This window comes from Danio rerio, chromosome 25 (assembly GCF_049306965.1).
Source record: "Danio rerio strain Tuebingen ecotype United States chromosome 25, GRCz12tu, whole genome shotgun sequence".
NCBI classification, from domain to species: domain Eukaryota; kingdom Metazoa; phylum Chordata; class Actinopteri; order Cypriniformes; family Danionidae; genus Danio; species Danio rerio.
In genome coordinates, this window is record NC_133200.1 from 38,403,168 (window position 1) to 38,417,296 (window position 14,129).

The 14,129-nt window shown below is 39.8% G+C and overlaps 1 protein-coding gene across 5 annotated transcripts in view; it reads left to right on the plus strand.

The window, feature by feature from the left end:
* The window catches only part of cpne8 (copine VIII), a 100,267-nt gene that overhangs the window by 44,070 nt on the left and 42,068 nt on the right, over window positions 1-14,129 (plus strand). For 4 of the 5 annotated variants that reach the window (XM_002666955.6, XM_073943417.1, XM_068217581.2 and 1 more), the window contains 3 exons: window positions 2,963-3,002; window positions 5,068-5,144; window positions 12,094-12,157. In XM_002666955.6, the coding sequence (XP_002667001.1) occupies window positions 2,963-3,002; window positions 5,068-5,144; window positions 12,094-12,157 (181 nt within the window). Of the gene's footprint in view, window positions 1-2,962; window positions 3,003-5,067; window positions 5,145-12,093; window positions 13,403-14,129 lie in introns of all 5 variants that reach the window. The other variant, XR_012400539.1, reaches the window with a different exon arrangement.

The window sequence follows — 14,129 nt, forward strand, 5'->3', positions numbered from 1 at the left end:
GGAGGGGCGGAGCGGCGCCACACCGCCCCGCAGCGTTCGCTCGAAAAAAACCAAACGCGGCCTTTACGTACCTCCGGCCACGTAAATCGCGGTCTCCAGAAACGTCCGCGGGGCTACGTTTCCAGAATGAGCTTGGGTTGGCTTTTTATGTTAGTAGACGACCACTTTATGAATGCTCTTCATGCTGGAGTGCGTGACATCAGGTTTTCAGTTCATTCATATGTAAATTTAGCATCAACACTCACGCACTTCCGTGTGAATGAATTGAAAACGCAGCATCCGCAGATTTCGAAACCTGCGCTAGTGACAACATGATGACCTGTGCGTGTGTAGTAGTGCTGTCCCATATATTACTTAAGATAAGCGATATATAATTGTTCGCTATATACCCATGATTCTCCCTACAATAAAACAATGTGACTAATTGTGATAATAACGATAAAACGTATAATTGTTTATTACAATGTGAAACTCCCGATTCATTTTTCAGATCCGACATGGTTTAATATCGTAGTATGAAGAATCAATAATAGTATTTATAGTATTCTATACCGTACATTTACGCGATAAAGGTTAGGTCAATTAGCATTGCATTATAAATATATTTTATGCCTAAAAAATACCCAGAAGAACTCAAAGAACACAAATAATGTAGATAATGCCGCCACAAAGCAACTTTTTCACCAATGTATATGTGGAGAATGGAGATGTGCGAGAGCGCCATCTAGTGCACAGTATGAATGAAGCAGAAATAACATTAAAATATGAAAAACTTATATGAAAATTAATACTTTTCTCGAAAGATGCAGGACTTTTTTTTGACACTCAGTCGATACTTATTAATTATCGCCAATAATATCGCCATAAATACCTAAAAAATATCGTAATATAATTCTAAGTCCAAATCTAATAATTCTAAAGAGGTATAAAATAGAACTGGGATTGGGCCTTAGTATCTACTCATATTCAAGCATTCGATTTGTCTTTTAATTAATATAAAAAACATAACAAACAAGTAATAATCGCTTAGCAAACACTAGCAGAAGAAGGTGTCAGGATAGAAGAAGGAACTGTAAGATCAAGAAACTGCACGCTTTACCTCTAAGTCATGTTGTATTCTGCGCTGCGCTGCGCTTACTCTAGGAGCTAAAATAAGTCGCCTCCTCTGTTTACTTCTGAATGAACACGCGCCCGCGGCTTGAACCGAGCCTCGGTGGGTGGCACCAACCTACATGTTTGAAGAAAAATCTGTCATGTTGGGATACATGTTATTTTCCTCTCAGCGTGAATCTACACTCTTGGCTGCCTCTCTGTTCTGTGTTTTTGCCTGCGCGTCTCTTTCTTCCTCCTGCTGTAGGAAACGAGCAGCGTCAGCACGGATATTTCCAGCTTCTACCTGACCAAACATTCATGCTCAAATCTCCTCAGGAATAAGAGCACTAACTTTATTCCATCAATCCATAATATAGCATGCTCACGGTGTACAGTCTGCAGAGCTTTGATTTAGGCTCCTAGTATGTATCAAGGCGACTACTGCAAAAAATAAAGCGTTAAAAAATGTGCTGTTAAATGATTAATCGCATGCAAAATGTTGGATATTCACAGTGGGGAAAAAACACTGACGGCCACTTTATTAGGTACACCTGTCTAACTGCTCGTTAATGCAAAATTATAATCAGCCAATCACATGGCAGCATTTAGGTATGTAGACATGGTCGAGACGATCTGCTGCAGTTCAAAGCGAGCACCAGAATGGGAAAGAAAGAGGATTTAAGTGACTTTGAACGTGGCATGGTTTTTAGTGCCAGACGGGCTGCTCTGAGTATTCCAGAAACTGCTGATCTACTGGGATTTTCACCCACAACCATCTCTAGGGTTTACAGAGAATGGTCCAACAAAGATGGTCCAGTGAGCGGCAGTTCTGTGGGCGCGAATGCCTTGTTGATGCCAGAGGTCAGAGGAGAATGGCCAGACTGGTTCCAGCTGATATAAAGGCAACAGTAACTCAAATAACCAACCGAGGTCTGCAGAAGAGCATCTCTGAACACACAACACGACCAACCTTGAGGCGGATGGGCTACAGCAGCAGAAGAGCACACCGGGTGCCGCTCCTGTCAGCTAAGAACAGGAAACTGAGGCTACAATTCACACAGACTCACCAAAACTGGACAATAGAAGATTGGAGAAACGTTGCTGCTCTGATGAGTCTCCATTTCTGCTGACACATTGGGATGCTCGGGTCAGAATTTGGCCTCAACAACATGAAAGCATGGATCCATCCTGCCTTGTATCAGCGGTTCAGGCTGGTGGTGGTGGTGTAATGGTGTGGGGGAGATTTTCACACTTTGGGTTCATTAGTACCAATTGAGCATCGTGTCAACGCCACAGCCTACCTGAGTATTGCTGCTGACCATGTCTATCACTTATGAGCACAGTGTCTCCATCTTCTGATGGCTACTTCCAGCAGGATAACGCACCATGTCATACAGCGTGAATCATCTCAGACTGGTTTCTTGAACACGACAATGAGTTCACTGTACTCAAATGGCCTTCACAGTCCCCAGAACTCAATCCAATTGAGCACCTTTGGGATGTGGTGGAACGGGAGATTGGCATCATGGATGTGCAGCCGACAAATCTGCAGCAAATGCGTGATGCTATCATGTCAATATAGAGCAATATCTCTGAGGAATATTTCCAGTAGCTTGTTGAATCTATGCCATGAAGGATTAAGGCAGTTCTTTAGGCAAAAGTGTCCAACCCGGTACTAGTAAGGTGTACCTAATAAAGTGGCCGGTGCACAATATTTTGTTATTTTGGATGTGATTAATTGTTTTGCAGCATTTAAAAACAAACCCAGGTATGATGGAGTTGTAAGTTTTTAAATTTTAGTGAACTCTTTTCTGTTTGGTGGCACATCTCACCAATCGATTGATTAACTTTTCTCCTCTTGTATTTCCAGGTACGACCTTGACTCGAAGAGTGAAAACCTGTCCAAACATGTGAGTGTGTTCTTGTACATTTGTGTGTGCGCGAGCTGAGCTGCAGGACTCGTGCGGTGTGTGTTTTATTTATGTGCGTGGCCCCGGCCGGCTCCTGCCTTGACCCTCATCATGGGGATTTTATCCTGATTTATCCAAGCGTTTTGTGAGGTCTGAAGCGCGGGTCACTGTGTATCCCAGAATGCACCTGTGGGATTGGCGCTCAGAGATGCCGAGCACACACACTCTCTCAGGAGAACGTCTGCTTATTTTTTTAGTCTTGCTTTTCCATCTGCAAACCGTTCTGTCACCATTTTATTCAGGTTTATCTAGATTTAAAGAGGATTCCTGTGCGTACACTGCAAAAAATGCCTTTCTTGCTTAGATTTTTTGTCTTGTTTCTTGTCTAAATATCTAAAATTTCTTATATCAAGAGGCATTTTCTAGACAAGCAAAACATATTGTCTTGTTTTGAGAAATAATATGCCAATATTAAGTGAGTTTTTCCTTTAAACAAGCTAAATAATCTGCCAATGGGGTAAGCAAATTAATCTTGTTTTTTCTTTTGACGTGAGATTATTTTGCTTAGAGTCCTGTGGAAAAAGTGGCTGACAGGTGGTCATTTGTGTGCAACTCATCTTCATTGATTTAAGGTTTGGTTATGGGTAAAACAAAGAGCATGCGGGTCAGGTAGTTGACACATTTGTTATGAATTAATTAATTATTCATTGTAATTCACAGTAATTCACTGCCGCCTACGACGACGATGATGCTATCGCCCATCGCAATGTTGTACATTAGATATCATACGATGCCTAATTGGTCAACATCGCCCATCCCTGGTTCATACAGATTTAAATGATCAATACGAATGTTTAATTGCTTGTTTGAAATGTGAAATGTGGATGGAGAGAATGAGACTTTAACCCGAGCCTGATTTGATCTTCATTTATTGCATGTTCTTGATTAGGAATTTGCTAATGTGAAAGGAATATATATTTAAAGTAGCGCTGTCAAAATTAACGCGTTAACGCATGCGATTAATTTTAAATAATTAAATAATTTTAAATAATTAATTAATTATTAATTAATTAAATAATGTAAATAATTTTAATAATTAAAAATAATTTTAAATAATTTTAAAAAATAGCGCAATTAACGCAGCTCAGGTTTTTTTACTTCCTGTTGTGGTGGACGTGTGTTCAGCATGCAAGAAATGTGGATAAGACCAAGGAAGCACTTTTTGAAGGCAAGTTCCAGTATAAAACAATTAGTTGCATCACAAGTTATCCAGAGTTTCATGCAATTTCGGGTGTTTCATTTTTAACTTTCGACTTCTGTTGTAAGTTGATACCGCATGGCGAACCGAAAGAAAATCCTCCGCATTTCGTGACTCGGTGTTCCTTTAGGGTAAGGTTCCTTTTAAGGCTACACGGTAGAATTTTAGTATAATCTTAATCATATTAAAATCGGAGTATTGGTGTCTTATGTAAATGTACTCAGAACGTCTGGTGAAGTTGCGAGCTGTCAAAGACAGGGCATTACTCTGCCTTTCAGCATGCGCCCTCCAAGTTTAGCGTGTTTCCTCATTAAACGCAACGAAAGCGTCTGCTTCGCGTTGTTGTGTCAGAATCCTTGTGAAATACAGTAATACTTTAGGACGCTTAGTTTAAGCAAATTTGATGAACGTGATCATACAAAACAATAATATTTTGAATTTAAATATTTTTTGTCTTGCGTTTACATTAATTTTACATTTAAATAGCCAAAATTACAAGTTTCAGTATTTTAAATGGGATTAATCGCGATTAATTTTTTTAAAAAGGTGCCATTAATTAGTTAATTTTTTTTAATCGATTGACAGCACTAATTTAAAGTATTAGAGTTACATTAGCTGTAAATATATTAGCAGACTTGTCATCATAAATAATAATCTATTTTGATTTCAAGAATGTGAACTGAGATATTTATCATGAGACGCATTTACTTGTGCTGAAATGGCCAGAAATGATGAAGCGTAAATAATGTGTGTGTGTGTGTGTGTGTGTGTGTGTGTGTGTGTGTGTGTGTGTGTGTGTGTGTGCAGGATTTCCTGGGTCAGATGTACTGTACTCTGGGCGAGGTGGTCGGGTCCCCAGGCAGTCGCATGGAAAGATCACTCATGTAAGTTATTTTAGATTTCAGCTCCACACGCTTCTGAAGCACAGCGTTTCAGTGTGGAAAATGGGAAATATTTTAAAGTGAAACAACACATTCTGAGCTCTACTTATTATTACTATCTGCCGGTAGACATCACGATGCTGAGCCGGCATTGCAATCCTCCACCCCGACCCCATCGCTGCAGCTACCCGCTCACTAAAAACACACACTGAGGCCTCGTTTACACTAATACAGCTTAGTTTTAAAATTATATCTAGAACGGAAACGATCCACGTCCACACTGGCGTCTCACCTAGCATTTCTGAACATCCCTCCATCTACACTGTACTGCTGTAAACGCACATCACATGACCCACACACACTCTGTCATGCGCTTCAGCAGTGCATGCGCTCGTCTGAGCTCCAGCAGTCAGCGGGTGCTTTGAGCACAAACCCCCAGAGAGCAGTGCATATCAGACAGTTTATCTAGGATGTACCGCTGGATGGCGTCTAAATATAGTTGTTAAAGGTGATACCGTAAAACAGTTGAAACGGTAAGCTACAAATAATTAATCCAATATTAAATAAACATTCACAAATAAATAATTCAGCTCCGCCTACAACGACGATACCATCGTCCATTGTGATGTCACATTAGACATCGTACAATGCCAAATTGGCCGACATCGCCCAACCCTATTATAAAGTTGAAATATGATGGAAGTAAATGACTCAAAGGGTTGTCGAACATCAGTAAAGAACCACTGAGAGACTTTTTTTTCCAATTTAATGCAAGAAAAGGCTTATTTTAGCCATATATTAAACGAAGGAGATGCCGTGTGTTTTCCGTTTGAGAGGATGAGACATCGTGCTCATAAAGTTAATAATAGCGGACTGGGTTTGAAACATTAGCATCTGCTGCCAACACACAAATGTCCAAAAGTGGATCAGGATGAAGTGTTTGTTTAAAAAATGTGTTTATATTATAATTATATTAACACGCAGTTCATCTGTGTTTGATAGATGAACCAGTGTTGGAGCAGTTCATGAGCAGTTAAAGGGTTAGCTCACACTGCATGAAGATTATTTTCATGTGTCGTTTCAAACCCGTCAGATTTATACAATGGCGTATTATTATCACATTAAAAATAACAATTTATGTAAGGTTAATAGATTAATGTTGTAATATTTAGAGAATAAAGTCGAAATTATAAGTTGAAAATTGCATGTATAAAGTAGGTTTGGGTTGATTGATGATGCTAATGCGTACGCCGATGACCGATAGACATGACGATACTGAGCCGGCATCGCAATCCTTCGCCCTGCACCTGTTGCAGCAGCAACCCACTTGCGAAAAACACACTGAGGCCCCGTTTACACTAATACATCTTAGTTTTAAAATGACATTTTAGAACAAAAATGATCCACTGAGAGACTTTTTTTTTCCAATTTAATGCAAGAAAAGGCTTATTTTAGCCATATATTAAAAGAAGGAGATGCCGTGTGTTTTCCGTTTGAGAGGACGAGACATCGTGCTCATAAAGCGGACTGGGTTTGAAACATTAGCATCTGCTGCCAACACACAAATGTCCAAAAGTGGATCAGGATGAAGTGTTTGTTTTAAAAATGTGCTTAGATTATAATTATGATAACAGGCAGTTCATCTGTGTTTGATATACTGTATGAACCAGTGTTGGAGCAGTTCATGAGCAGTTAAAGGGTTAGCTGACACTGCATGAGCATTATTTTCATGTGTCGTTTCAAACCCGTCAGATTTATACAATGGCGTATTATTATCACATTAAAAATAACAATTTATGTAAGGTTAATAGATTAATGTTGTAATATTTAGAGAATAAAGTCGAAATTATAAGTTGAAAATTGCATGTATAAAGTAGGTTTGGGTTGATTGATGATGCTAATGCGTACGCCGATGACCGATAGACATGACGATACTGAGCCGGCATCGCAATCCTTCGCCCTGCACCTGTTGCAGCAGCAACCCACTTGCGAAAAACACACTGAGGCCCCGTTTACACTAATACATCTTAGTTTTAAAATGACATTTTAGAACAAAAATGATCCACTGAGAGACTTTTTTTTTCCAATTTAATGCAAGAAAAGGCTTATTTTAGCCATATATTAAAAGAAGGAGATGCCGTGTGTTTTCCGTTTGAGAGGACGAGACATCGTGCTCATAAAGCGGACTGGGTTTGAAACATTAGCATCTGCTGCCAACACACAAATGTCCAAAAGTGGATCAGGATGAAGTGTTTGTTTTAAAAATGTGTTTATATTATAAATATAATAACACACAGTTCATCTGTGTTTTATATACTGTATGAACCAATGTTGGAGCAGTTCATGAGCAGTTAAAGGGTTAGCTCACACTGCATGAGCATTATTTTCATGTGTCGTTTCAAACCCGTCAGATTTATACAATGGCGTATTATTATCACATTAAAAATAACAATTTATGTAAAGTTAATAGATTAATGTTGTAATATTTAGAGAATAAAGTCAAAATTCTAGGTTGAAAATCGCATGTTTAAAGTAGGTTTGGGTTGATTGATGATGCTAATGCGTACGCCGATGGCCGATAGACATAACGATACTGAGCCGGCATTGCAATCCTTCGCCAGCTCACACTGCATGAAAATTATTTTCTTGTGTCGTTTCAAACCCGTCAGATTTATACAATGGCAAATTATTATCACATTAAAAATACCAATATATATAAATAAGGTTAATAGATTAATGTTGTAATATTTAGAGAATAAAGTCGAAATTATAAAAAATAAAGTTGAAAATTGCAAGTATAAAGTAGGTTTGGGTTGATAGATGATGCTATCGTCCATCGCCGATGGCCGATAGACCACACAATACTGAGCCGGCATCGCAATCCTTCTAAGATTTAAAGTGAAAATAGGTCATTTATTGTCATCAAATACAGAATAATTATTAATCTAAATATGTTGTGCAAGGTTTTGGGGCATATTTACATTCACATTTATTGAAGGATTTTCATGGGATGCTTCCAAATGTTGGAGGATTCGTGTTCGCTCACTATTATATACTTTGTTTAATTTTTTTAGCTCTTACTGTTGATTAAACTGGTAATGTGAATCATTGCATCAGTCCTGCGGTGCGACGCCCACACCAAACACTGATCTTCAGCTTTAATGAGCATTAAATAAGCTTTTCTCATTTGACTGGAGCTGACTGCGTCTAAATCGCTCAATAATATCCAAATCAAAGTGGCATATTTTTAATTGTATTCCAATTATTGTTATTATGTCTCAAAATAATTGCAATACTGCATTGAATATCCGATTTAGATGAATAGACGATTTAAAATTAAATCGAGACAATAATAGCAGCCGTTATACATGCAACATTATTCAGTATATGTTCCACATGCAAATGCATTCCATTGTCAAGTCCTTTTCTCGGAGTTCTGTTTATGTTTGGCTGTATATATAATGTCTGTGTGTGTATGTATGGATGCACTGCTGACACATTGAGCGGTAATATGGAGTGATGAGTGTTATGTAAGCAGAGCCGCTACTCTCATTCATTCGCTCAGAGCTCGCTCAACATACATCTATTCATGCGCTGCAGTCGCAAATTATACATTTAGAAGCATTTAAGGCCATAAGCTACAGCGAATCGCTCATGCAACTTTCATTCGTGATCATTTCTGACACGCAGTTCATCTCTGTTTGCTATATGAACCAATGTTGAAGTAATTCACAAGCAGTTAAAGGGTTAGTTCGCCCTGAATGAACATTATTACATGTGTATTAAATGTGTATTGTGTGTGTGTGTGTGTTTGTGTGTGTGTGTGTGTGTATATAAATATATACACACACACACACACATACATACATATATATATATATATATATGTATATAAGATTATTGTCATAATATTTTGAGAATAAAGTTGAAATTATAAAAATAAAGTAGAAAATTGCAAGAATAAAGATGAAAAATGATGAGAATAAATGACTTGTTGGTCCATAGCAGGGCTTGTTGGAGAAAGTAAGACTAGTTGGGCCATAGTAGGACATGTTGGACCATGGTAAGACTTGTTGGGCTATAGTAGGGCTAGTTGGGCCATAGTTGGGCAAGTTGGGCCATAGCAGGCTAGTTGGGCCATGGTAAGACTTGTTGGGCCATTGTAGGGCTAGTTGGGCCATAGTAGGGCAAGTTGGGCCATTGCAGGCTAGTTGGGCCATAGTAAGACTTGTTGGGCCATAGTAGGGCTAGTTGGGCCATAGCAGGGCTAGTTGGGCCATAGCGGGGATAGTTGGGCCATAGTAGGGCTAGTTGGGCCATAGCATGGCTAGGTGGGCCATAGTTGTGCTAGTTGTTTTATAGTCATTTAAGAGCTGCATAATAAAAGTGTTTGTTGTGGCATAATATAGCTGGCTTTGTTAAAATAATGCTAGCTGCATCATTGTAGGGTTAACTGTGCCATAGTAGTGCTAGTTTGCCATTGTAGTTGTCTACAGTAATGCTAGTTAAATCAGAGCAATGCTATCTGTGTCATAGTAGTGTGCCAACTGTGTCAGAGTGGTACTACACAGTATTTAAACCAAACCCTGATGAAAAATCCAGCTTAAATCCGGGCCTAGGCTGGTTGGCTGGTTTTAGCTGGTCAGGCTGGAAAATGACCAGATAAATCCAGCTAAAACCAGCTTGACCAGCCTGGTTTAAGCTGGACATAGCTGGTTTTGGCTGGGCTCCCATCCTGGCTAGGTTGGTCAAGCTGGTTTAACTGGTCATCTCCCAGCCTGACCAGCTAAGATCAGGCTGGAAATGGCTGGAAACCAGTCTGGAAGTGGCCAAAACCCCTCTAAAACCAGCCTGGTCGACCAGCTAAAACCAGCCAACCAGCCTAGGCTGGTTTAAGCTGTTTTTTCGGTAGGGAATGAATGCTAGTTGGGTCATAGAAATGCATCTTAGTTGTGCTTGTTGCATAACAGTATTGTTAGTCGTGTCATAGTACTACCCTGTGGTTTTGACATAATAGTGCTAGTAGTGTCATAGTAATGCTAGCTGCTTCAAAGTAATGCTAGCTGTGCTCATATTTCAGCGCTTGGCTATTTGACAAGCTGTAAACAGTGTAATAATGATTGATTTAACATTACACTGTAATATCTACTGCATCCCTGCTGACAGGGAATGTCTCTAAGCCAAACATGAGCTGTATCAGATTAATTAAAAAAGTAGCTTGATTGCAGTTTGAACTGATTAGCTTGTAGCTTCGAGCTAGCTCGTGGTCTTCTCCCTCATCTCTCTCTTTTATATTTCATTGTAAGTAATTCCTGATAGACGGCTGCCCATTTCAGGTTAATTTAAGAGAGTGCCTCAGAGGACATCTGTAGATTCAGAGCAGATTAAAGGCATGTCTTCAGTTAGCATAGACCTGCTTCTCCAACCTTTATAGCATAACCCAGAGCTACTTAGCGGAATTGAAACAAGCACTCAAGGCGACACATAAGTAAGGCAGAAGTTTGTTCTCTCATCAAATCATCTTCAGAAATCTTTCAGCGCTCGTCTTTGTCGGGCTGATGTTGAAGTGTCGGGTCCATGCAATTTAAATTCAATTCCGGATCGGGCTTCTCGAGTGTAGTCTTATATAAGAGCATGGCAAAACACTCATGCATTTGCCCGTCTGCTTCTGCAAACACACATTTATTTATGCAGCACAGACACATGCATTCAATAAGTTCACTCATTCACGCATCGTCCATTTAGCAGTCAGCATATCTATTAATTACTCTGTTAACGAGGACTCAAATGTTCTATGAAGTGCTTTGAAATGTGTATGCTCATTCGATGTTTGACGTAATCCCAATTTAAAAATACAGAGAGGGCGGGGCATAAATTAGCCCCTCCCCTGTTTAAAAAGCCAATAGTGTTTTGTTTCATCACAGCTCTGCCAGTGAGAGTCGTTGAGCACCAGTGCATTAAATGATATAGGAAGAAGGGGGCGGGGCATGTCAAACACTAGTGAGCGTTTGATTGGTCAGAAGATTAGATGAGAAATACTGATACTGATTACTCTGTTAACGAGTACTCAAATGTCTCGTGAAGTGCTTTGAAATGTGCATTTTTTTAAATTCGATGTTTGACAATCTCAACTTAAACATACAGAGAGGGCGGGGCATAGAGAAGCTCCTCCTCTTTGTTAAAAAAGGAAAATGAAATAAACAGTCTGAAATTGAACTTTAGAGCTGTGACTCAGTGCAAACCAACACATATCAGTGATTCAGCATCGACATTTAATCACGTTAAAGAGGTTTAATATGTAGTAATTAGATTATAAACATTACCGTTTGGCTGGAGTGCAGTGAGTGCACTATTCTGTGCTTCTGAATGGCTGTATTTACATTTCTGATGTGTTTCGTCTGGTGCAAATTGCTCATCACTGCAAATCTCATCATGTAGCGTGTTGTTAGGACACGGGGTTACAATGTAACCTGCTCACCTGATGTTTACGCTCGTAATATTTATATTATTTGCTAATTAATAACCTCACGGGGAACTCTGAATCTGCGTCTCATTTCGGAATCTGCTAATATCCACCAGAGGATGCATTCCGGACACAAGCGCATGCTTTGAGAGCTTTCATGACTGAATGAATGAATTACGCTGTTTTCCACCATGAAAACCCGGGTGCTGAAATATAATTGGCTAAACTGGCAGTGGGCGGGTTAAATGACCCAGCAAAGTCAGATTTCCATTTTCAAAGCAGAATATCTGACTTAAGCGTTGTTTCTCAGAATGTTCACTGACCATGTTTCTGAAATATCTGCAAACATATTATGGTATTTTTATGCTTTGGAAGAGTCAAAAACTTACAGCATTTTTAAGGCCAACATACTGATATACTAATATATGAAAAATCAAGAATAATATTGTTGTGCTCTTCAATAACATGCATTGTTTCTTCTGGTTTTAGAGGCATCCCTGGGAAAAACTGTGGAACTGTTATTGTGAAAGCGGAAGAACTGGGAAATTGCAGGGTACGTCATCTGAATATCTGACCCTGGTCTACAAAACGAACCATAAAAGTGTCTTTTTTATTGAGATTTAAATAAATGAGCTTTCCATAGATGTATGGTTTGTTAGGATCGGATAATATTGGATAAAAAAAGAAAATACAATAAGAATGATAAGAAATGTTGCCTTTAAAGTTGTCCAAATTAAAATCCTAGCAATGCACTATACCTGGGATCACCAAACTTGTTCCTGGAGGGCCGGTGTCCTGCAGATTTTAGCTCCAACCCTTATCAAACACACCTGAAGAAGCTAATCAAGGTCTTACTAGGGTTGCGTCTGAAACCACATACTTCCATACTATATAGTACGCTAAAATCAGTATGCGAGTCGAGTCGTATGTCCGAATTCATAGAATTCGAACATCAGTATGCGAGAAGTACCCGGATGACTTACTACTTCCAGCGAGAATCTAAAGTGCGCATACCATGCATGCTGTGCTATCCCATGATGCCCCGTGAGAGAATTCATGAATGGGAGTAAAGCGACGCAATTGACGGAGGTAGGTCACGTGACCATGACAAAATGCCGGATGTAGTTCGTCAGAATTCCATTCATACTTTTCACGTTCATACTGTATACAGCGTACTTTTCTAACCGCCAAGTAGTACGTTTACATTCAAATGCAGCACCTACTGAGTAGTAGGCGGTTTCGTACGCAGCCTAGGTGTACTTGAAACACCCAGGCAGGTGTGTTGAGGCAAGTTGGAGCTAAACCCTCCAGGAACGAGATTGGTGACCCCTGCACTATACTAATCAGCAATGAAGTCTTGATATGTTTATAGTAGGACGTTTACAAAATCTTTTATGAAAAATACAAAATCTGAATGTTCTAATGATTTTTGGCCTCAAATAAAAATCAGTAATTATTAGCAGAATCAGAACGCTTTGTAAATGATTTATACCTGCATTTGCACGTCATCAGTATTCTGAATGGATCAGGATTTCTCTGTAGTGTGTGCTGCAGTTTAATGCAAGACATTTTGTGTCGTCTCTCCTTCTCTCTGTTTATTAATCTGCATCTTCTTGCTGTTTCTTCTCCTCATCTCTTCTTTAATCTTGTTGCTTCTCTCCTTTTCATCCTTCATATTCTCTCCTTGTAGTTTCTGTTCTCTTATTTTACTTGTTTATTTTTTGGTCTCATCTCTTCATGTCTGCTTTCTTCTTTATTTTCCTTCTGTATGGTAAACGTTTGCTGAATAACATCTAATGCTGCGTTCACACCAGACACGGCACGCGCGTCAAGCGCGAGTGATTTACATGTTAAGTCCATGCAAACGCGCGAATAGACATCCTGCGGCGCGATACGCGCGAATGGCGTGGCGCGAATTACGCAAATTGCACGAATGGCGCGGGGCGAATTGAACATTTTGCGCGTTTGACGCGCTTAACGAGCGTTTCGCGCGAATCTCTCGAATTCGAATATCTGAACTTCAGCGTACATTCGCGCCGCGTTAACCAATCAGAAGCTTGCTCTTGTGGGGGCGTGATTGTGACGTAGAACCTGTTGTCGGTGTTCCGAGGGAAATCCTCCAGCCTTCTCCGACAACAGTTCATCAAACTCGGCTTGGCTCAGTCAGAAGCACCGCTGAAAGCCTCCGTCATCCAGGTTCAGTTTCTGGAGGAGTTTTTGAGCTCACAGAGCTGCTACACCTCTGAAAGGATGCAGTGGACTCAGACACGACCATAAACGTATCAACGCTGTTTTTCAGTCTTCATAAAGCACATAAACAATGTTATTTTCTTCATAAAATCCATGTTAGCTATTTAGCTATGAAGCTAGAGTCTTCGGGCAGACAGAAGCCCTGCCCATCACGCGAATCCACGTCTGTTCTGAAGTGAATTTGACATGCGAATGAAGCGGGGTTTGACGCGCGAATGAAGCGAGTAAACTCAAATGTTCACGCGGCTATTTACGCGTGAATAGCGCAATTTATC